At 41.0% G+C, this 25,500-nt stretch overlaps 1 protein-coding gene across 1 annotated transcript in view; it reads left to right on the top strand.

Annotated features, from left to right (window-relative positions):
- The first annotated feature begins 530 nt into the window (after nt 1-530).
- Nucleotides 531-25,500, top strand: part of slc44a5b (solute carrier family 44 member 5b) — a 28,828-nt gene continuing 3,858 nt past the window's right edge. The window contains 18 exon segments of the mRNA XM_018667375.2: nt 531-835; nt 12,650-12,698; nt 16,875-16,948; nt 18,656-18,740; nt 19,053-19,137; nt 19,265-19,378; nt 20,125-20,185; nt 20,274-20,350; nt 20,352-20,398; nt 22,278-22,361; nt 22,682-22,794; nt 22,987-23,118; nt 23,357-23,456; nt 23,555-23,647; nt 23,838-23,925; nt 24,520-24,782; nt 25,118-25,212; nt 25,307-25,410. Of these exon segments, the coding sequence (XP_018522891.1) occupies nt 799-835; nt 12,650-12,698; nt 16,875-16,948; nt 18,656-18,740; nt 19,053-19,137; nt 19,265-19,378; nt 20,125-20,185; nt 20,274-20,350; nt 20,352-20,398; nt 22,278-22,361; nt 22,682-22,794; nt 22,987-23,118; nt 23,357-23,456; nt 23,555-23,647; nt 23,838-23,925; nt 24,520-24,782; nt 25,118-25,212; nt 25,307-25,410 (1,701 nt within the window). The 5' untranslated portion in view covers nt 531-798.

Below are 25,500 nucleotides of genomic sequence, written 5' to 3'. Positions count from 1 at the left end.
GTCTTTTCTTTTTTTTTTTTTTTTTTTACAAAAAAAGATTGCCTGTGAATTTAACATTGATGACTCGCAGTGACTTCACTTGCACCTGAGCCTTATGCCTCTAAAAACCTGATACCCTCCCCTTTCATGTAGGATCTGCAGCAGCACCAGCAGCAGCATATAAAGAGATAAAGCAGCATTTATGCCTCTGTTGAAATTAAAGTGGGGGGAGGCAGAAAAGAGAGAAAGCTCTGCAATGTCACAGAAAACCCAGCTGAGGTCAGTGTTTCTCCACTGGACGTCCTAGTGTGGACAGAGACTGTCACCTAAAATTACTAACTGCAATGTTGGCTGTGTTAGTAATCAACCGAGAAGCAACTTGGAAATCACTACTCTCGTTGTAGACACAAGGTAGTGTTCTAATCCTTCTGTTGTCCAGCATCCTGGATTGAAATTCTGCAAATGTTCATGTCAGCTGACGGACTGCACAAAAACAGTGTGGGTATGTGCTTTAAATCAGATCCAAACAAAGGGAAACAGGACACTCAGCAGCAGCAGCAGCAGCAGCGGTGCACACAGCGTCCCCTTTAAGACCGTTTTGGAATAATTAATGACGTCGGGCTGTAAACACGACTGACGCTCAGCTGCGTGGCCGAAGCATCCTCAGACCAAGAGCCCCAAGACCTCTCCAGGTTCCCTGTGTTTATTTCTCGACGGGACCGCTGAAAGGCTTTCAAACAATCACTGCGGTTCACCTCGACTCTCATATGCGGTCTCCAAAACCAAGACGACGGTGCTGCATCTGTCCTACTAAGTGCCATGGCTAGAAAGACGGACATCCCCTCCTCTTACTATGGTGAGTCGATTCGTCTTTGTTGTAAACGCCGAGGTATTTTTTTTCCTCTGTAACGTTATGACAGCAGGATATAACGGTGTATTCTTCAGACTGGATGATGTTTGACCCCTCGCTGTGATTTACGGGGACGTTAGCTAGCTTACACTGTCATCTGCTAACTATTTAGAGGCTATTTAACGGTTTGCATCAAATACGCAGTAACGGTAGAATAACGTTTTTAAACGGTTGATAACGTTCGAATAGTTAAGTAACACAACGTCTCTTTCTCCCCCCGATTGGTTTTTTTGCTGCACTGCCTTGAAATTATCCATGTCCCTGTATCGTTAAGTAGATAACTCCCGTAATGTAATTATTTTTTGCTCAGTATTGTTTACCTGGTCCATCAATCTCCACTTTCCTCCTCCACTTGTCGTCACTTTGTCTTTGTTGTAAACGCCGAGGTATTTTTCTCTCAAACTGCTGCCGGACAACATGATATGACTGCTAGCGTTAACACGATCTTCATTAGAGCTGCAAATAACCATGAGAATCGATTAATCTGCCGACTATTTTTTATGGATTAATCGTTTGGTCCAGCAATAAAATTTAAGAAAACTGTGAAAAATACCCATCACAATCAAGTGACACTAAAGATGATGCCATAAAACTGCTTTATTTTAGCCTACTACTACCCAAAGATATTCAGTTTCTTTGTATCATATGAGACAAAGAAAGGTGCCTACAGTATTGAGAAGCTGTTACTAGGGAATGATTGGCATCTTTTATGATTACCTAATAATTCACCAGCTATCACAGTAACTTAGTTGACGGTTAATTGACTGTCAGCCAACTAATCAATTAATTGACTAATCGTTTCAGCTCAAACTAATCTTCTTTACCCTTAGTGATGTTTGACTCCTTGCTGTGATTTGGTACATTTAGCTTAATTGACCTCAAATAATGCAGTAATGGTAGAAAAATGCTCTTTCATTTGGTTATTTGTAATTGAATAAGTATCCTATTTATACTTTATACTTTTCCATGTATGTCCTTCATTTTTCACCTTAAACTGTCTCAAAAAATTATCCTTGTTCTTGGTTAATTCCTGTGACATAATTTGTGCCTTGTAATGTTCACCTGGTGCTCACAATCAGAGTCTGTTAACAACAAGTCTTGGCTCCACTTTCCTCCTCCTTGTCTTGCCCACAATGAGAATAATTACGATGTTGTAACAGCTGCAATCCAGGTATTGCAATTTGTAATGGAAGTTAAAAGTGATGTCATCTGTTAACAGTTTTAATAAAAAAGGATTTATTGTCTCCAAGTGGCATTTCCGCTGCTCCAGTCGTATGGATATATTTAATCTGTCTGCAGATTTTCTGTCCATTAGTCTGCCTTAGTAATCATGTTGTTTATCAAAGCAATATAATCCTTTATCACCACCAGATGCCATGCAGACAGCAGTGTCTTTCTTCTGAAACAAAGACTCACTCACACTGGTGATTTTCACAAGACTGGTGGTGTTTTTGAGGTTTGATGCCAGTTACACATTACACAGCTAATAATATTTCATTCTGTATTTAGTAATCTTCCATTTAATCACTGAGAAATAAGTGTTAACTGCATCTTTCACTGTTTTATTATTTAAATATAATCAGGCTACCACAGGACTATCATGGGAAACTAATTTGCCATTGAAACCCAGACTAAGTACTGAGGGCAACTCATGAAGCTTTTCAATGAAACACGTCTTTACAAAAACCAAAAATAAAATTTCATTTCAGATTTTATGAGTTGTTCTTACATGGCTGTAGCCAAAGAGTAATCTCAGTCATATACACTGAGCCAGTATCTCATTATCACCAATAGGCCTCAGTAGACCGAAAGCATTTATCAGTTAATCAGTTCAACCCCAGCTATAACACAGACCTTGACTATAATTATTAACTTTTTCATGTCAGGCATGTCAGTGTCAGTGGAGTCTTCCATATCAATATCAGTTACAAGTGCATGGCATCACAAATCTCTGCCTAAAGTTGTATATAATAATTACAGCTGAGGTTGTCAGTGAGGAAGGCTTGATCATTAGACACAGTAGCTCTACTGTCTCAGAGTGACACAGGCATCGTCAAGTCTGCTCCTGACAGCTCTTGATGGGGTGCTACTGTGTCTTCCTGCTTTTTCCCCACATGCTGACCCTGCATGTCCCTCAGACACCATGACTCCAGCACTCTGTCACTCATAACTGCAACCTGTCAGCTGTCGTTGATTCTCATTGCTCTCTGCAGACATGCAGCTCCACCACTGGGGCCTTCAAACTCTATCACTCCCAGTTCACATGTCCAGACTGGTGCTTTACAGTATACTGTAAATCTATAAAAATGTCTAAATTGGTGTAAGTAAAACGCTTAGTGGGGAATGAAACACAGTGTAGAGACTGTGTATTATTATTATTATTACACCTCTTTAGATACAGTGTATGTGCATTATTATGCAGTATTTTCTATTGCTTCAGCTCAAGTGGTACACTCCAAAGCATTACACAGAATATAGTGAGACAGTTTAATTAAGGAACATAATTCTGCCGTAACAGAGTCCAGTGACCAACCTAGTTGAGCATAGGATAGAGTTATGGTGCCTCCCTGTGTTTAGGTCAGCTGCTCTATGTTCTTGGCTCCTTAGTGCTTTCGTTCCATCAGCTGGCTTGGCAGAAGAGCAGTTCAGAGTATTTTGGTCTCACAACTGAGCACAGAACAAGAAGACAAATTCTACATCCAGTATTGTTGTCAGATTACATTGGCAACTAATCTTTCACACCCAACATTTGTTTAAATGTAGACTAAATGTGGAGTGCACAGTAAAGAAAATCACCTTTTGTAGTTTGTGATAATGTACTGTGAATCTCTCCCTGTCTGACTTTCTTTGGTGATTTAACCCAAGAGATAGTGTGGATGATGCTGTCCATTCTATTATTTCCAGTCCAGTTAGTTGCATAATATCAGTAACTTACCACACAGTAGTGACACTCAGCTGTTACTCAGAAATGCTTAAAAACAGACACTTTTTTTTATCAACTGCAGCTGTAAGGCGTGTTTAGTGGAAGAAGTGTTAGTGTTCTCACTTTTTTCCTCAGCAGAATACCCTCCCACTCCTGTAAAAGTTATCACCATAAATTTCTGAGAAACATGGGAAACTGCTAACTTTAGGAGATGATGAGTGTTTCCATTGAAAGTTGATGATAACAGCAAGTATCACCTAGCTGAATTATTCTTGTAATGAACATAAATAGGATATGAAAAAAAGTAGCAAAAAAAAACCAAACAAATACCAGTGAACCATGTGTTAACAGGTAGTCAAACTAGCTGCCATGGCATCATTCACATCCACTTGCTCTACATCCCAGATTTAAGTGTACACTTGAGGCTGGTAATATGTTATGTTATATAACATTTCTAACTATGTTGCAAGCGTTCAGTGGGCTCACACTGTACTGCTGAAATGTTCAGTCAGTCAGAAAAGTAGAAAAATAGCTCATAATCATTCTGTGACAGGTTTGTAAGTAACAATTTAGATATGGGTTCCATTCACCACAGAAAGTGTTGAGTCGGGCACACTGTTAATTAACAAATTTCTCGCATGGGCAGCTTCCCTAAGCGCTGCATTTTTATACTAAGTCAATGCAGAGTCTTGACAGAAAGCTGAGAGCCATGGTTTAGAATCAAACATTCACAGCCTCTTCCTGTGAAATTGCAGTCAGAGAAGGTTGCAGCTCAAATGGCCCATTTTGCACCCAAGACTAAGTGCTATTATGGGCTTTTTAAGTGTCACTGTCCTCTGCAAATACTCATTTTTAAATGAGTATCAATGCTCACTCGGTAGCCCCGCACATTTTATTAGTCTGTATGGCATTTGTGCTCATTATTTTTAACAAGGTTGTGTTCTTTTGCTACTAATTTCATGCGTCTTCTCTCAAGAGATAGCTATGTCACTGCCTGGAAGTTTGAAGTATATTATTCACACTAATGATAGGGAGAGTCTGTAAATAATTTCAGAGACTCACTCCTGCACAGAGGCAAGCACTGGATGGTTATTTGTTCGAGTCTGTGAAAATGGGACATTGAGCTGTGAGGAGGCTTTCTAAGTGGCAGCAAGGAGACTTTAAATTTCCAATTTGCAGTACAAATATAGTCAGTGTTTGTTTATGGCTAAAGGGCTAAGTGACACTGACAGTGATTTATGAAAGGCAAACCAAAGCTGCACTGGAAAGTGAATGGGAGATACAGCTACATTCATGCTAGACATGTCGGTTTTAAGCCTCGGGCGCACAGTGAGACTTGAAATGACTTTTGATAGGTCTAATGTGCTAAATGATGCAGTTAGCTTTATCAAAACAAATGAGTCATTATCCCAAGAACAGAAGAGACATGATGTTCTGATGTTGTAAACATGCTTTGTTGCACAGGTGAGAGCCTTGAATTGCACCTCTCTGGTTTGCTCAGACATTTTAGATTTTTAGCAGCTTTTACACTGATCTGACTTTGTGTGTGCAGACTGTTGAGAGGCAGAGGCTGGAGCACATGCACTATTGACCAAATCAAAGGGTTTAGAAACAGACTGTACTACCTAAAAGAGAACATCACTTGGTTTAAGAAATCAGATTTGTGTAACTGGCGGCACACTAGTGTCATTAAACCAAGAGAACAATGAAGATTTCTTGCTACTTCTAGCAACAAGAGAATCAAGATTTGAAGTCAGCGATGTATTGTGACTCATATACACAAAGCACTCAAATTTCATTTATGTGAGGTGTTACATCCATGTGACCTTCAGCTGTTTACTAGCATTTTGTAAGAGCGAAGTGCAGTGAGTTCAGAAAAATACAGTTGATAAAAAAATAGAGTTGCAGTGGTGAACGTAATAAAAAGAAAAATCCTTAAACCTTATTTTCCTTAAACTTGCAAATATGTCTGCCTACAGGGTGAGATTACTTACAGTAACCTATTTCCAATGCAGATTAACATACTTTTATGATAATAATGGAATGATCTGCCTTATCATGTTTTGGTTTTTCAAGATACCAGCACTAATTTATAAACCAAACCTGGCTAAGAGGAATCTGTGTGGGAGAAATATGAAATTAACTGTGGAAGTGGTCTGTGTCTTGAATACTGAAGATAAGACTACAGGATAATTGTGTGTGTGGTGGTAAAGGTGTATAGGTGTGACTATGGGTGTTAGTGTGTTTCTTTCCCTTGGTGTGTGTGTTGCAAATTTGGATATCAAGATGTGGCCTTTCCACTTATTTTTAAGTCTTTATAAATCCAGGCCAAAGCCGGTTGAGCCTGTCACTGATCCGCAGTAGCAGTAGCGAGTCTCGTTTCACAGGGAACACACGGCTGCCACTGACATGCCTGGAGGCTCCCACAGAAGTAACCAAGGTCACAAAGCCCCAGCCACAATACCGCTACTTCTGCACTCGGAGCAGCAGGCTAGCTGTCAGTGTCTGACACTCTCAGATGCTAACTCCCCTCTTGGGGGTCGAATCCCAGCCCTGATTCCACTATTCTCAGCATTTGAGGGATGTCAGTAAAGCACTGTGTCTTTGCTTCCCCTGAAAATATGCAGTAAATACTGTTCGTGCACTGATAGGAGTTAACCCAGTGGGCTACCAAGCCAGACATGCCAGGTACACAGTCCTCGACCATCTGCTAATAGTTGAGATGATCCCAAGAGACTCTGCTAAGTAAAACTAAACCAGAGATCTGGATGTTGTTGTCTTGTTTCAATAAGGAGACAAGCACTTTAAAGGTTGTGCGGTTCTCCAGAGAGGGAAAATAAGAGGAAGGCAGAGAGGATGTTTCTGAATTCAGAGGGGCAGTAGACAAAAGAAAGAGAAAAGGAGAGTGATGGTGCTACATGGAGCGTGCTTGTGTGTATTATCTCCCCACAATTTAAATATTACCAAAAAAGTGAGCCATCTGGAGCTTTTTAACTGCTTTGATTCTTTCAGGAGATGGACTCCAAATCGCTCTCTTTTTTCTTTACTGGGGAGTGTGGGAGACTTGCGTGATCATGATGCTGTTCCCAATTCATCTGTGTGTGAATGTGTTTGAGGTGTTAAGGGTAATAGGATGTGAGAGAGCTGCCGGACTCAAGTGAAACCTTGCCAGTAAATCTCTGCCCCTTCATGACCCTCTCAAGTCCTCTAAGTTTGTGTATGTGTGCATTTTTCAGATTCAGCTGTGAAACCTTGACAGTGAATCTCTGCCCCACGGACTACCCCATGACCTCCTTCTAGTCTCTTATCCTATCACAGCTTTACTGGCCCCTTTATCTTTATGGCAGTGATCCACGCAAGCAGCTTTGTTACCAGTGTGCCATGTGCCCAACACTAATGTTGCAGGAGAAACCTGAGCACTGCTAGTTTTTAAATACAGACTAGAGGAAAACTCAAAGCCCCAAAGCTGTGTTAGTGATGTTGCTTCCCTCTATGGATTGGCAGAAGCCAGTGCTTTCATCAAATATGAATGAGTATACTGTACACAGCATTCATACTTACAGACTGTGCCTACTACCCTGCTGAACAACATCATTATTCTGAATTTTTAACATTTCTGGTTTGTCTTTCGTGTTTATTTGTAGCTGGATCTTAGGCCTCTCTAAGCTCAGCATAGCTTGGACAGAAGTGCAGTCTTGCAGTACTTCACTCTCTCCAGGTCTTGGAAATGTTTATGAATCACCAGAGTAATAACAACAAGAAGGTCCTTTCCAAATGGCCCCTCTGACCCAACCCATGTAGAGCACCTGCAGTGTTCGAGCTGTTTGCCTGACCATGGTATGAAAGAGGCCTGTGTTGGACATTGGAGCCTGGAGACACTGGTGCCTGTGTCTGCCTGCGTTGATGTGTCTGTGTACTGGACGTACGGAGACGAGCTGAAAAACGTGAGGAAAGAAAGAAGATGGAGGGTACATCTTACTGTATGATTAATATTCCTACCCATTTTATAATTGATTTTAACACACACACACACACACACACACACCATGCATATATATATACACACACACACACACCATGCATATATATATACACACACACACACACACACACCATGCAATTCAGTCTCCTCCTAAATTGTGAAATACAAGGCAATGAACTGCTTCTGTGCTGGGCTGTTCTACTGGCTCTCTTCCAACTCAGGCACTCTGAAGATGACTCTCAGCAGTCAATCTCAGCACATATTTCAGAATCTTCAAATTGAGGCATTGTCATGGTGCCTTTCAATCTTTCTTGAGTGCTTTTAATAGATGTCTATTGGTAGTAGGAATTTTAACACAAGATTTTAATGTGTGTCACAGACTTAGTTTACAATGTTGGGTCCTTGCAACTGTACTGTAAATTGATCCATAGATCTCGTTGCTATGGCAGACTAGCTGCAAGTGCAAATGGGATTGGGGAGCAAAGATTACTGCCGAAGCCTTTGTGTGATCCTGATGTGTAATTCCTCACCCGGTCCAGCCTCATTGCCTCAGACCTTTTGATTACCACCATGATTGTTGTGTTATGTGTCAATCTTTCATTCACAGCAGGGACACGGTGGCATTATCCAACACTATGTCAATAGAGGAGACTAGCAGTTAGTGGAGTTAACAGTGACTCTAGCTGTCCCAGTGTAGCATGCCTGCCAGGCTTTTTCCAAATGTTGATGACTACAGACCCTCATTCAGCCTGACTACAGCCAGCAGCACACATCCAGTCCACCAGCCTCATCTCCTGCACTGGCAGACTGCAGTGCAGTCTAAACAGCCGTCATCTAATGCAGAGTCTGCTGGTGGCCCGGCATCACTGATGATTTTTACCACTCTCTTTTAACCCTTCATCGAAATCTGTTTTTGGGCCAGAGGAAAGTACTACAGCCTGGTGGAAGTAGTCAGGCTGATATAGTGAACAGGAACAGCAGCTAAAGCTAAATTTAACTTAGCTGAATAAGCACATGCTCTATCATCTGAATGTTATGGTGTTAGACTGAAGAGGCTTGTAATCCTACAGAGTATTTTAGTGTGAAATACCATATATTGTAAACTGTTTTAGCTATAGGAGAGCATCCTTGCACAGTCACATGCTGTTCTTTTTGTTCCCACTGTCATATCATATTGACAGTCTTATATTCTGGCTTTTGACCGACATAATGACTGGCCTCATTTTTCATCAGTTGGCAGGGTGACCATGTTGCCTGTTGGTCCTCTTGCTGGACATACTGGCAGGCTCCACAGCTCCAAACAGTAGGCTGATCAAGACACCACTGACATGACTCTGAAAACAGCTCCACTCCCTGACACTCACTGTACCACAATCTGTCCCCTCACCACTGGCTCTCCTTGATCTCAGTGTGATTCAGCTTGCACTCGCCATATGGACTAACCTGTTTTTACCACAATTGCTCTTGCACTGTGGAGACCTGTGTGTGTTTTGAATATTCACACAACCTATAAGTAAGTAAGTATATTCAGCTTGCATGGGACCCAGTCTACTAGCTAGCTATGTGTCTTGCTCACCCCAAGCCGCTGTATCTCTAATTAGCTCTGATGTTGAGTTAATGTGATGTAGCCTGCTGGCCATGAAGCTGGTGTAGCAACAACCACTGGGATATAAAAGCAATTGGAGGCAACTTAAGTCACAACACAGAGGAATAGTTCAACTCTGTTGGTGCATGGTGCGCAGTTGCTGACTTTAAAAGACTCAAATCATCATCTGAGTGGTGTAGTGCTGGCCTCAATTCACACATTTAAAGTAAACACAAGTTGGGATTCTTGACCCTGCTTCTTGACATTTGACTAATTTCAGCTTTTTAGTGGTAGTTGGTCAGTTAGCAGTGTGGTTCATAGTCCCTCTTTGTGTGAAATTACAGGGAAAAAACTCTTGTAACAGTCTCTATCTGTATTATTATTATATTGGATTATGTGTATTGACATAATTTGTCCATGTGTGAGCCCTTTTCTCAACATTGCAGACTACTTTGGTACAACACAGAGTAGCATCCTCTTATATTCAATATCAGTGCCCTGCAAATGCTGCAGTAAGCACCTGGTCCGGTGACACTGTGTCCTTGGCTGACGAATTTACACACTTAACCCAGAACATCTCCCATTTTTAGACCTGAAACACAACTCAAGTCAGTGACTTTCAGTGACAAACAAACAGATGGCTGTAAAGTAAAAGGTTTTTAACAGCAGGGACAGAGGTAAAAGGCACACAGAGCCTCTTATGTCAAATACTGTAAAAGGAAGGTTAGTAGCTCACACTGTCTCAGTGTCAAAGAATCTGAAGTGGTCATATTGTGATTATGCCTACAGTGCATCTAAGGAATGTCCTCATGATTCAGCAGGTGTACATTTTCCCATGTAGTCATGAGACCAGCCAGTGGTTCAAAGCTGAACTTTTAACCTTTGCAGACCCCTCATCTGCCATAGTTCTTTACCATCTGAAATATGCAGCCTGTAAAAATGACCAGAAACAGAAATGTGACAAAACCAACTCACTTGAACACAAGTACATTTCTGGTCCTGGCAAGTTTTTGCTGCTGACTGTGCAGCTTGAGGACACCTAATGAGTTAGCTGCTTTCCCAGACATTATTTTGCCGTTGGCCCAGAGATTTGGCATCTCTATCCTTCAGACCACTACTGCTGCTGTAGAGGAACAGCAGCAGGGAAATGCAGGCATGCCCAAGGTTCAGAACACAGTGGAGATAAAGGAGGAAACTGTTAAAGCACATTAAGGTGAAGAGTGCAATTATGAAACTCATTTTAAAGGTAACAATTTTATCAAGTAAGTACAGTAACCTGCTAGGGCTTCGAGTGTCTGTGGAACTTATTAAAGTATTCATAATATATAACTGAGATGTTCTTCCTTCATGAATACATACTGTATGCATTCACAAATGGAAATTTTTTAACATTCTGGCTTTTCAGTATCCTATTTTCATGCAGAAATATTGGCTCTACAAACCTTTTTTGCCACGGCCAGACAATTGCCAGTTGTGGTAACTCATTCACTCACTCATGGATGCATAGCTGGCAATGTGTGAGAAGCAGCCGGCAGGCTTTACTGTGCTAAATCAGTTACGAGTTTATTGCATGTATTTGTTGTAGTGCAGTGTGGCTGATATTACAGCTGCTGCCAAAACTACACTAACTGCATCCAGGCAGTACAGACTTAATATCACCAAGGTATGGTGTGTATGTAAACACAAAATGATTCATGAGAATGTTTCTGGACTACATAAGGCATAGGGGACCTTTTTCTTAAATTCTGCTTTTTACTCTGTCCTCTGCTAATATTTTAGCTGTGATCGAGCACAGTTCTTTCTCTCATAATGTCATTATCAATGTAATACCACAGAATTAGTACTTTGTGATACAGTGAATGTTATACAATATATAATATGTTATACAATATACAATATGTGGAGTAAATTTGTAAGATATATCAAATAAGACAGACTCTGATGTTAATATTGCAGCGATTTTAATGCTTTTTATATCCAATTACTATATTTGACCATTTAGTTGCAGTAGGGGCAAGAGCATGCTGTGTTTTGTGCTTTATGCCAGATGTCAACAGATGCTTAATTGCTGTCTCAGATATTAACTACAGTACTGGTAGTTAATGAATATAGTCAGAGTAGTTTATTACTCTCAGCCGTGTACACACAGAAATGTGTTGCTGGGCATGCTCATCTCCACAACAAAGACCTTCTCTCCAAAAGTGTGGAGTTGTTCCAGAATAAACCACACTGGCTATTTTTGTTGTAATGAAAGATTCTATTGCCCAGTTCAACAATATGGCTTTTTAATGTATTTTTAATAGTTTTTGGACAACTGTGGATCTCTGTGGGACAGAGGTATAGCTAAATTGGGCATAGACAGCACTTGTTATTAGGATAAATTTGTTGGCTTTGGTCTTTTGGATTTGCTGATAGAAATAAAAAGAGTTTTGTGCTTGTTAAATTCAGAAGGTATAAAATTTTATGATACATTGGGAACAAGCCCACCAGATTTGCATGTGCGTAGTACAAGGCACTCATTCCTCACACTTTTAGAAGCAAGGCTGGCTTGTCTCTCGATAGGACCAGTTTGGGAAATGGGCAGATGGGAGATGGGCCCAGTCATGCTGCCCCTAAGTCTGCCCCAGCTGCTTAGAGATATTACGCTCCATGTGTGATGATTAATAGGTCCTCAGGAACACGTTGTACTTAGTTTCAACTGGGGTAGAGACTAGTAGGGCACCGAAGAAGCAGCCGATGATGAATGCAAACGCATGTGCTCCGCCACACCTACAAGCGCACACAGTCGGTGTTAGCCCTGTGGGTGACTGATGGTGCCTGAAACTGCGGTTCAGTATTTACTCTGCTGGGTCAAATGGGGAATCCTCACTGTGACCCAGATAAGCTGTTTGGCTTAAGAGTGGTTAAAATGATTTATTATCTTTCTGTTGTAGCTACATTGTTTTGGCTTTTATTGCTCTAGCTTGGTATGATCACCCGTCTACCTCTCTGTCCTGCTAGTAGACATACACTGTGAAATGGCCTAGTTAGTTTGTCCTGGCTGGTTGAATGGCACAGCAGGTTAACACACTGCTTGTGTATGATGTCAGAGTTACACTCCAAAAAGGCAAAAACACCGGAAAAACAATCTTCTATCTCACTCTGTTGGTGAACCAGATATTAGTCAGTGCAGTTTGCTGAAATGTCATCAATATGCGATTTTAATTCTGTTTCTTTTCACTTGTCCATGCTCTTTTCAACTAATCTGTCCATACTCTGCTTGTCTTACAGGTGAGCCGCGCAAGTTTGACCCAAACTTCAGAGGGCCTGTTCATAACAGGTACTACATATACTCAACATCACCACCCTTTGCATTTCCAAACATGTTTACAAGTACATTTGAAAGACTCTTTGTCATCACACACTGAAGATGGAATTTTATTCACTTGCATTGTATTAAACTTAGATGGACACTACGAACCTATTTTTTCCATGAAGTGACCATCTAACTACCAGTCATTATCATCCAACATCTGACTCTCACATATGTATTGATTTTCCCTATTGTATAATCTTTTTGGCACACACCCCTGTCAGAGCACTGATGGATTGATCACTTGTCATGTTACGTTAATAAAGATGGAGGCCGGGCGCTGGCAGCTCTCTCCACTCCAGCACACAGATCAATGGCCATAAGTCAAGCTGGTGGCTGGACTTAGCCCAATGACACACATTATTAACCAGCCAGATACACCCAAAACAGATGTAGTCCACACATCACAGGGGCTGTTGCAGGGAGATAGTGAAATGTCTCCTGTTTGTCAACCAGCAGCACAGAAGCACTTTTCCTGAACAACTGCGGGCTGTTATCTGCCTCATGAGGGCTGCAGCTCTCTGCACATCACAGCTAGATATTGTGGTCATTTCAAAATGTTATTTGATATAGTGAAGACCAGACATTCATTTATATACTACATAATAACATAAAATAGTAGAAAACCTTAATGAAATAAATGATGATGCTTAACAGATCCCCCACATTTAGTAACACAGAACTATAACCTTTAGATTGGAACTTTTCTCTCCAAAAATGAATATATGCCATTTTTTGAAATGAAGACTATATTTTAAGACTATGTGATTTAGCGCAATAAAGAGCAGAATTTTGCAATAAAGCAAAACCCCTCGAGGATGTCACCACAAGCCCTTTTTTGATGATTTAGTCATTTTCTGAGGTAATGTAGGCTCTTATCTCTTTTATGTTCAATGTCAGTTTGGCAGGCTGCTGTGAAGGCATGTTTCAGTTCTCCTGTGTCTCTTTATCCCACCCTCTCCAGCCCATTTCACTGCTACAGCTGGGTGAAGGCACCAAGGATACTTTGATGTTTCTGTAGCTCAGAGGCTTTTTCTTAATGAGAACTGGGAGAGAACTGACTCTGTGGTCGTCTTGTTTTCATCCAAGCTCAATGCCTAAATGAAGTAACTGTATCTGTTATTGAGTAGTGCTCTCAAGGCCAGACAGAAGTGGACACTGCGTAGTGTTAATTCAGACTGGCTCTGGCTATAAACAACTGATTGTATCTGCACAGATACAATCATGTCAAAATTATACAGAATTACACAATCACATTGCAGCGTAAAAATGTGTTTCATAGTCCCGTTAGATAGCAGTTCATAATAAATGCACACTCACCAACAAATTTAACTGTAAATCAGGTGCTTTCCCCCTTCACAGCATGTATGACAGCTTACCTAAAAGAGGCTTGTGTTTGTCAGGAGAGCTGCTCACTTGAGCTACTTTCCCTCTTGACTCTTGTGACCGTGAGAAATATCCCTTTTTGTGTGCAAATCTGTCCCTCCATAATATCCCTTCCTGTTAATGTCTGTTACAAAGCAGGGACAGTCTGGCATATTCACACCACAATGGCACCCACGCTATTCTGTGGCACTGCTGCCATCTGTGTCACCTTGGCTCCTGCAGAGTATCAGCCTTGCAAATATAACACTGACACAAAAGTTTCTCATTGCACTGACAGAGCTTCCACTGCTGATTTTTATTTATTTTTTTTTCTTTCAAAGCTGCACTGCCTGCCAGCACAGAACACAAGCAGGGCAATGCTTTGGTCATTGTGTTTGTATATGTAAGTGACATCTGAGGAGCTCTGAGATTTGGGATTGAGGCCAGGTGGGAGTCCAAATAGATTTGCAGGTTGACTGTATTTTGGATCTGACTTTGCCTCCATGTGGCCTGCTTTCCTGAGATAACAGAACGAAACAGAATTGTTTTCGCTCTCCTCACTTTGTCAGCTTCCCACCGACTCTCACCTTTGCATTCTTCAAAGGTGGCTTTGTATTATCACCGTGGCGTTGTGTTTGCACTATGTCTTAATAATGCGGTCGTGTCTATATGAGGGAGTTGGGAAACAGTCACATTACTGTGCAGGAGAAGCAAGGTCTGCTTCACACTCCCACCCCTCTGATCTACCCCTCTAATCACCTAGGTGGTGAGGCTGAATGATAGCTAACTTATCTACTACAGAGGATTGAGAGGGATTCGAAGATGAGGAATGTAGCCATCGCCATGGCAACCCAGACAGCTCTTCCCCTTGTTCTTTTTGAATGAAATGAATTGGTACTCCCTTGTCTCCCGTTGTTAATAATATGCACAATATCAGCAACAGCTTTGCTGGTGGTGTGGCAGGTTGTCTTTATACTCCTCATATCCACTGTTAAAAGTGTAAAATTGTGGCTGTCTTCACTAAGCAGAGCTGTGGCCACTTTAGCTGCCTTCTCTATTGTCTCCAAAAAAATAATAGCTGTGCTGTTAGAAAAATGGTTTACAGCTAGATATGTGTCACAAATCCCTACGCCTTTTTTACCTACAGCAGCTAACTGGTCTTTTAGTCTTTTGTCATCAAATGTTGTCTATTAGGGGGATGTTTGCCTGAAGATACAGAGCTGATGGTCTGTGGGTCAGTTATTATCAGCTCCAAACATGCTACCCAGGTTATGAGTGGAGATATCAAATTTTGAATTTGCAGGCAGATACAGTCTTAATGTGATTTCAGATGAGAGTGGCGATAGTGGAATCATCTTATTCTGAAATGAGAAACGAGGAGTATTAGCAGTCCTGCTGGGACAGGAAAAGACTCCCAATCCGCTATATTGCTAAGTTCAGGAAATCAATCTACCAGAGCAGCCTGTTAACATAGATTGCAAGCTTTACAGCAGAAATTAATGCAGGGCCATAAAAATTAGCTCTTAATTGCAGCTGTACTTGTAAACAGTCCATGATAATTTGCAGTGCATAAGTTAAACAACAGAACCTACATCTAAAAGGCTACACTGAGCATGAAGTTGAAATAGTTACATTTGTTAATAAAAGTGCATTCAATAAATGCCTTAGTTCCTGTTTAAGCACTTTTTTATCCCTCTAGTATGAATTGATCCTGCAGATGATATCCTCTGTGAGCATCAGTTCTCTTGTGACGAACCATGTAACCATACCGCATACAAAACAAGGACAGTCCATTCCCCAACGAACTACACAAAGGAAACAGTGTGACACCTCTGAGCCCAGGGCTCCCTTTGACCTTGGCTTTGCTCCTCTGGATGAAAGTGGAGAAGGGTTGAAAAGCTGAAGGAAATGAAGGTGTCAAGTCAATTTGTGTAGCATATGGCATTAGAAGGAGGCTACGCATGTCCCTTATACACAAGTCCACTTTGCACAGTGGATTGAACTTGGCTTTATTCAAGGCTGGGCTCAGTACTCATAGTCTGAATAGTTTTGAAAGAGGGCTAAGAAGGGGCTGGACTGACAGCTTTTCTCAGAGTGGAAAGGAGGGGAAGAAAGCTTGTTATGGGAGAGACAGTGAAGAAAGACTCAGAGAGCGAGAGAGACTCTGAGACGCTGCTTTAAACTAGCAGACTGAGGCGACTGTGGAGAGAGAGGGGCCATGTTCAAAAAGCTGTCTCTATGCCTGTGGGACGGTTAATTCTGAGGGGATTCAGAGTCTCATTAGAAAGTCAGTAGAGCTCTACCTACAGTTTCTCTGAAAAAGCAGGATACAGATGACACCTTGTCATGCCTGGTAGCTAGTTCTGCACCCAGATATAGATCCAAGACTTACTTGCCATACAGCAGCTATGCCATGATTACCGACCACGAAACAGTTAAACACACAATTACACACACAGTATTTGTAAACCGCCAGACCTGTGACAGCCATGGTCCGAGGCATGATGTTTTCGGGTTGTCCATCCATCAATCTGTCAGTCAGAATGTGATATCTCAGGAACACTTGAAGGGAATTTCTTCGCATTTGGTGCAAACTTAAATTTGAACTCAAGGATGTACTGATTAGATTTTGATGGTCAAAGGTCAAGGTTATTGTGACCTCACAAAACACATTTGTGGCAACAAATCAACAACTCACCATATTAAACAACTTAATTTTTCTCTTGTAATCTGGGCTCACAGGTCTCTTGTTTGTCCTCACGCATTTTTCTTTCTCAGGAGCTGCACTGATGTGTTTTGCTGTGTTATCTTCGTCATTGTCATCCTTGGCTACATCGCTCTGGGCACCGTGGGTGAGTTTGACACATTGCTGTTAATCACACAAAGTTTCATAACCACATATACAAATATGGACACGCACAACTGTGATGATATGTTCTGGTCTGGAAGTGTGAATTGCTCACTTATCCTGTTCCACCTGGTTGTACAATTCAAAAATCTCTAGTCTAATGAATGGAAAGTGCGCTCTGCATATGAGTTTTTATCTGACAATTATTTGATAACATATTTGTTTACCATAAACAAAATGGACCTGCTCCTCTCCACAGAATGCATTAACACTTGAAGAGAATACAAGCTGGTCTTTTTTGTTTTTGTTTGTTTGACTTGACATAATTTCATTGTGGGGTATTCAACAAAATGGCTGATTGTTAAAAGTGTGGAGGAGTTGAGAAATGCAGCTCCCGCAGAGAATGGGCTATTATTTTATTTTTAAGTGGGAGTCTCACCGCAACATGCAGCTGGTGTGGCTCATTCTAGTTGTGTGTGTGTCCCAGTTGGGTCTTTGACAGGCTGACCAGTGATTCCTTCTGGCTCTCATTTCATTCAAGTTTTCTTGAAGCTGTTTAGTTAGTTTATTCAGTTGTGTCAGAATCCACTTCGTCTCAAACTGCCTGAGGCCGTACAGTCCTGTGAATCTCCCCATCAGCTCTCCTCTACTTCCTTTCTTCCTCTTCCTCCTCCTTTTCTTCCTTGCCACCTTATTCTCTTCATTTTTTTTCTTATTCCCTTTAATTTTTTCCTGTCTGTATTTCTGCTTTTATGCTTTTATTTCTTTCTATCACTTTTCACTCTGCCTATTTTCTGTAACATGATTCATATCCAGCACACCTGACTGCACATCTTTTCTCCCACTTTCACACACATGTATGGCATACATCACAAATTAAGGGAAAATGAGGTCCCAGTGCTGTCACCAAAATGCTGCCCCTGCCAGCTTGTTGTCATGGGAGTCACATCTCAATCTGGGCAAGGGAAGGACTTACTGTTTTCCAATAATTTAAAAAGAGCAAGAGCCATGACAATAGGATGTGACTTCAAATAGACACTGACATGTCTGCGATCAGCTGAAGAACTTGGTGTTCTTTCTGCATAATTTTTTCTGTTTCATCATCCTTGTTGTGTCAAAGACTCGCACAATGCCTTTGTTGTGCTGCCTCACGTTGAGCACAATCCTTCATTGACTGGCAAGGTGAAAGGCCTTAACACTGTGTTGTTTAGGTTGGGCAAACAAATGAAACACAAGAATTGCTTAGTAAATTAAATTTCAGGGTTACCGCTACTCCTATCTTGAGAAACAGAACAGAACAAATTAAACTGGATTGATTTTTTTGTTTGTTTTTTGTGTGCAGATGTTTCTTCTCAATTAATATGCATTCATGCAATCCTCCAAGTAAATTTCCCTTCTCTGTCTTGTTAATTGTGTTGGTTATTTTTTTGTCCTTGGTTAGGACTCAGAAAGAGACACATGACTTTGGCCTGATTCGCTCATAGAATTCAGGTGTCCTATTGATTTTAACAGGACCCTCTTTGGCCCAGCTATTCTCAGTATGCTACTTGATAATAATGCGATGCTTATTGAGTCTGAAAAGGAGGGTAATGAGTTTAACAGTAGCCATGTGTACTTCAGTTGGTAGAATATGGTAGCATGTTTGTAGTATGGCTTCACATGTTAAAATCCATGCAGTTCAAACAAAAAAAATGCTGTGGTATGTTTTCAGCCTGGATCCATGGCGACCCCAGGAAGGTCGTCTATCCAACCGACAGCCACGGGCAATTCTGTGGCCAGAAGAACACCCCCAATGCGTAAGTGGAAAAATAACTGCTTCCTAAATTATTCTACAGTGAAGTAATTATGTTCCTCAATTTGTCTCTTAGCTTTCCATTGTTATCTTCCCACTCACAAAAGGCTTTGACCACAATACATGGAGATGATTTGTGATTAATTATGGCAAGCTTTGCTGCACAGTACATTGTGTGTGTGTTTGTGCGTGTTTGTGTCTGTGCGTGTTTAAATGCTTGCTGATAAAACATTGCAGAGTAATGGGCTGATTCCTCAACTGTTCTGAATCTGTCTAATCTGACTCCTCTCCTTGTCTTCATCATTTGTCTCCACAGAAACAAAGCCATATTATTCTACTTCAACATGTTGAAATGTGCCAATCCTGCAGTTTTAATTAACCTCCAGTGCCCTACAACCCAGGTAAGAGACTGAATGAAGCCCTTTCTAGCAGCACATTTTATAATGCTTTTCCTCCAACTTCTCTTCCACGCTTGATTATGCAAGATTGATGGGCTTTCTCATTAAGAGGATATGTTGCCTCTTCCAGCTCTGTGTCTCCAAGTGCCCTGACAGATTTGCCACTCTCCTGGATGCGTGGAATACCAAAAACTGGGAATATTACAAGCAATTCTGCAAGCTGGGCTTCGAGATTGGCAGTAAGGTGAGAGACGGTAGTTACTGGTCTGCCGTGGTTTGCCAGGTACCTTGCTTCCAAGTTCCATCAGGCAGATACTGTACACATGCAGACTTGTCCCCAGAATTTTAGAGGGACAGTGTTTAGACCCTTTAATTCTGTAGTAAAAACTGTTTTTGATTAAATATAACTTCATAAGAAAATCATCCTAGTATAGCTTTTAAACTAAAAGTAATCCATTCCCAGATTTCATCAGCTTTATCTGTACAGTCTTAATAATGAAGAGCTCATTTGAATGTGCTTCGAGAGACAGGCGGACGTGAGTTTGCAGCCAGTGATGCACATCACTGCCCTGTTCTGTTGGCTGGCAGCAGTTCAGGGATGGTGACGTTAGCATGATGGTGTGTAAAGATCAGAAAGTGAGGTGGTGTGTGGGAGCACCTAACAGCTCAGTCATACTGTTTGAACTGAATCATCGATTTCCCTTCCCACATCATCTCAAGTGTGACAGTGTTACATCAGACATTATTCAGTCTCACTCAGTCACATCTGACTTCTTAGCCCTGTGATATTAATAACACAAAAGCTATAATCTCTGAAAATTTAATTTTACTTAATTAAGACTGTTATTATTCTGAAATAGGAACCATTAGTATTGTTGTAAACAATTGAACTATTGAATGGCAATAGTTAGTAACTGAATGTAAATACAGTGGTGAATGAATGGTCAGTGATAAAGTTGTTTGAAATCATCTCTTTTATGTCCCTTTCAGTCACCTGTAGAAGTCATACGAGATGAAGACTGTCCATCTATGATTGTGCCAAGCAGACCTTGTAAGTGACTCTGAAACACTGTAAACACAGTAATTTAATTTGTTTGGCAAGCCACTAAAGACAAAAACCTTTCTAAAATGTCTTTCAGTCCTTCAGCGGTGCTTCCCTGACTTTATTACAAGACATGGAATTTTAACTGTAGCCAATCAGACATTCTTCAGAGACTGGTAACAACAACATGAGAAGTGTCAGTGACCTCAAAGATGCTGCCAAGTAAGTACTGGTTTCCTTCAACATGAGTGTCTATCCTTGTTGTTGAACTAGTTAAGTTATACAAGTAGAAAAGTCTCCCTCAGTTTTGAGAATTGCTTGCTGTGGTAAAAAGATGTACATGATCATTTAGCCTTCAAAATAAAGTGTTTTAAAACTGTTATACTGTCAATAGGGCTGCCAACTCTGCACCCAAAGAGTGGACAGATAATACAGGGTAGGAGAAGTGGGCATGTCGCTGATGCCCAGGAATGTGTCCAACCACATTCAAAGTCATTTGCATGTTTATTGCATGGTAAATGCAGCTAACCTACAAGTTCAAAAGTAGAACTTCAGGGCTACCTACAAGCTCATAACTGCTGCTTTGTAAACCAGTGCTGTCAACATGTTAATGGGCTGAGATGGCAATGGTTTGATGAAGCAGAAAAATCATGTATTTAAACCAGTGAGCTGATATTATAAATATACATGATTCTGCATTTGCTGTGATCAGCTTTTGTTTGCTCTGGGTTACCTGGAAAATGTAACATGCTTTAATGCTTTTCTTTTTGTAGCCAAGTAACCCCCATGAAACGAGGAGTGGAAAGGTCACAAAAATGATTTATCTCAGCTTTTTAGCTTTGCCTCCGCTGTAGCCAGTAGCTTTGTGTAAACTAACCCTCCCACCTGCACTGTTCATCACGAAGAATCTGTTCCTGTGACCCTCCACCTGCAACAGTGCAGAGGAATTAGGACAGATTAATGTGGCATATATCTACGTGGTAATATCAAGTCAGTATACTTACTTTCTGAATAGCTGTGCACTGCCTTTGTCAAATAAAGCAGAGTAATGTAGTGCCCCCTGGTGGTTATTACATTCACTACCTTAAACTACATATGAATGCAAGTTTGCATAATAGTACTGGATGTGAGCCAAACTCTGGGACATGGTCAGGTTTTCACTGACCTTTAGGCAGCTAAATTAGAGCTCTTCATCACAAGGTTGTTTTCAGCACTCCTCTGAGTGCTGTGTTAGAAATGTTAGCTTGTCCTCTATCCGTCCTCTGTTGGTGCTTTAGAGATTTATCTGAGTCATAGGGCAGTATGTCTGCAGTCAGATCTTGCTGTAGTCATGTCCTGACTTTGTTACCAGTCTTGTAGTTTCTGCTCTGTTAGTGTTAAGGCAAATTAAGCTTTTTAAGTGAAATGAGAAGTTGAACCTTTACTATTCCATCCCTCTTAGTGGAACCTCACATTAACATTGTTTATTCCACACAAGTTTATAGTTAGTGATGTGGAGATCTCTGCATTAGAGGTCTGTTAACAGACTCTGACAAGAAATATGTTTGATTTCCTGTGGGATCTGTTAAGTCTAAACATTTGTCTTTGTTTGCCACCAGAGAAAGGTTAAGTCATGATTTCTAGATTGAGTCTTTTGAGACGTACACCACCATTCTTTTGCACACTTACCTGGACTGTGAACAGAAATAAATGGGTCTAACATATCCATCACTATGTGCTTCTCTACTAGATGCTACTCTGTATCCCCTGTAGTAACATGCTGTCATACCATTTTCCACCATACTGTAAGATCTACTGCTCAATAGCGCTTCAGCAACACTAATGCTGCTTTATGACTCAATGAAAGTGTTTTTTCCAGACGTTCATAACCCCATAAGTGTCTCACAGAGCTGAGATTATCAGAAGCATTTTGAAACTGTATTCATCTTTGTTTCGCAATGAGATAAATCAAATGTCAAAATGTTTTTGAATAACCCTAATAAACCCTGAGCGGCGGTAACACAACCTGCCATCGTCCCTCTCTGTTTTTATTAAATCCCTTTTGTTGTCACCTCTTCTCTTTCCCACTTTTTTCCCATCTCACCTTATTACTCTATCACAGAAGTGTCACCAGTCTGCTCAGTGCCAAAGAAGTTGGTATAAAGATCTTTGAGGATTATGCAAACTCCTGGTACTGGATCCTCATGTAAGAATGTTGTCCTTGTGTTGTCCCGTCTCTGTGTGGATTATGTTCTTCTCTGTAGGCAGAGGAAATCCTCTGACCGATCAGTCAAAGTAATGATGAAACTGCTGAAAATTTTCCCCCTGTGACTTCTGTATGCAAGTATTTCTTAATGTCCTACCTGCTCAAAGCCCCCAACTAGTGGAATATACAACAACAGGCAGTTCAAATAGCACTAGATAAATTACTATTTACTGAACATCTTACTAAATTGATTATATAAGTGTATAAATACTGGTCAATTTCCGGTATGTATGTGTCTGTGTATGTTTGTGTTGTTGCAGTGGTCTGGTGATAACCATGGCAGTCAGTCTGCTCTTTATCCTGCTGCTGCGCTACACTGCTGGTGTGCTTCTGTGGCTCGTTGTCTTTGGTGTCATTGCTGCTGTCGGCTACGGTGAGTACGCACCATAGACAGTTACCCACATCGCCAGTGGCTATTATGTACTTAGCACACAGATGTTGCCCACATTTTTTTACATTTGACTTTCTCACCTACCTCATGGAGAGCAGACCTGTTGTCATGGCAAAACTGCAGCAGATTTAGATTTGTCTTAGACTTGTCATACTTTCTCTCTCTGTCTGTCAGGGATCTGGCACTGCTACTGGGAGTACAGCGATCTGAGTGGGAAGTCGGGTGCTAATGTCACCATCTCTGATATTGGTTTTCACACAGACCTCAGCATTTACCTTCAGCTCAGCCAGACGTGGCTCGTTTTCAGTATGTTGTAATTTACCACCATACCTTTACCTTACACTTGTCTATTTTATTGTGTAAGCTTGACGTAACACATGTCAGTTGGTTGTTTCCATTCAGTGTTGCTTGCTTTGCCATTAATTTTTTAGCATTGATTGTTTTAGTAGTATTAACTTTGGTAAAAGTGCTTCAATGCTTAAGTGACATGTTAAAACATATTTGTTGTGTGTCTTTAAGTAATTATATATAACTTTCTTTGTAGTGATCCTACTGTCAGTGATTGAAGTCATCATTGTGATTATGCTGGTATTTCTGAGGACGAGGCTGCGCATCGCTGTCGCATTACTGAAGGAGGGAAGCAAGTAAGACTGGCTAAAAGCTTTGCTGACTCCTTAAAACTTAAACACTGTGTTTAATACTTTTTTCAATGCACACAATTTTTGATCTTTACTGTTTCTAGGGCCATTAGCTACATCATGTCCACTCTCTTCTACCCCATCATCACCTTTTTCCTCCTGGCCATCTGCATCGCTTACTGGGCCGTTACAGCCGTGTATCCTTCTCACTGGGGAACTGTTTTATCCAGAGAAGTGCAAGAATTCTACTACTCGTAAACAATGAACTGTGAAAATGACTCCACATAGACATTTGTGTCAATGGTCGTTTACTTTCGTAAGTAGTGATTGTTGTGATTATGTGTAGGAAATTTCCCTTTGTGTTGCCCTTAACTACTCTGCCCTCAGCTTCTTAGCATCATCTGGTTATGCAGTCTATAAGGTCACACCTACTGATGATAAATGCATGTATGCCAACCTCACATGCAATCCAAAGGTTAGCCCCACTCTCTCTTACACACTGAGGGTCCTTTACTGAAGAAATAATTTATTTGTCTTCATCTGTCCTTATTTTACTATGTTTTCAGAAAAATACTACTGTCACTGATTCTTTGTTTTTGTTACCGTGTAAGTTTTCTGTCACTTCTTGCTCTGTGAAATATTTCTTGGCCAGATTCCTTGATGACACTCAACTGTAGTCAAAGCAAGTGTAACTGCATCTTTATTGCCTAAGCAGCGAGTTCTGTAATGTAAATAGAGTTCACATTAGTTGCTGACAGCTATGAACGCTTATTTGACATGTTATTTGTCAGCCTGCCTGCCCTCCCTGGTTTGTGCATAGTAATGTGAGCGCGTAAAAGGATTGATATGCTTTGTGGTCACACAGTATTTAATAAATGCAGGATTACCTCAGAGCCATACATTGAGAAATGATTCATCAACATGCAAAACAGGGAGAGCTAAGAGGAGAAAAGTGACACACTGTGATGTAGCAGAGCTACTTGTCAAGAACTAACCACATAAATATTTGAGCTAATATTACATCACTGTCTGCCAACAGTTAAAGATTTAATCTGTTGCTTCCCTTCAGACCTTCAGTCAGACCAACATCACCAAAGTGTGCCCTGGGTCACAATGCATGTTCGCCTTCTATGGTGGGGAGAGCGTGTACCACCGTTACATCTTAGTCCTCCACCTGTGTAACCTTTTCGTGTTCCTCTGGCTGGTCAACTTTACCATCGCCTTGGGCCAGTGCACCCTGGCTGGGGCCTTTGCTTCCTACTACTGGGCCCTAAAGAAGCCAAACGACATCCCTGCCTGCCCCCTCTACTCCTCATTCAGCAGAGCCATACGGTAGAGAGCGCCATGACCAGAGATGTTATATTTTGACAGTGTACTAGACCTGTGGTTGAATGTTTTTTTATTTGCTGTTATTTTAATACTGGGAGGTCCACTGTTTCTGAGTAACAGACCACTACTGTTCACGTCACTGCTGTACAAATATTTGTTTTACCCTAAATAGTTAGGGATGAACAAAAATGTTCTCATAAATAACAGAATCCAAAAAAGGAATTTTACAACACAAGCATCAGTTGAATCTATTAACCAGTTGACAGGCTTTTTTGTAGTTTTTGTGTAATATGTAATATGTTCAGATCCACATTATACCATTTCATCTGGTGTCACAGTTATCACACAGGTTCCCTCGCTTTCGGTTCTCTGATTGTCGCCGTGGTGCAGATGGTTCGAATTGTTCTTGAGTACCTGGATCACAAACTCAAAGGTTAGCTGTGACTCTTAAAAACATTGATTTTTCCACTCCAACTCGATTCAATGGTTATTTCAAGTGGTAATGTTGATGACCAATATATTCTCAGGTTCTCAGAATGCCTGCGCTCGATACCTGATTTGCTGCCTCAAATGCTGCTTCTGGTGCCTGGAACATTTCATCAAGTTTATAAACAGAAATGCATACATTATGGTGAGTTGTGGAGCATCTGCTTTGCCAATAGCTGTGTAGACTGATGTGCAAGTATTTGTTAACAGTTTAGTGATTAGTTGTACTCCACTG

The sequence above is a fragment of the Lates calcarifer genome, linkage group LG17 (assembly GCF_001640805.2).
Source record: "Lates calcarifer isolate ASB-BC8 linkage group LG17, TLL_Latcal_v3, whole genome shotgun sequence".
Classification (NCBI taxonomy): domain Eukaryota; kingdom Metazoa; phylum Chordata; class Actinopteri; family Centropomidae; genus Lates; species Lates calcarifer.
This window is presented reverse-complemented; position numbering and strand designations above follow the sequence as displayed.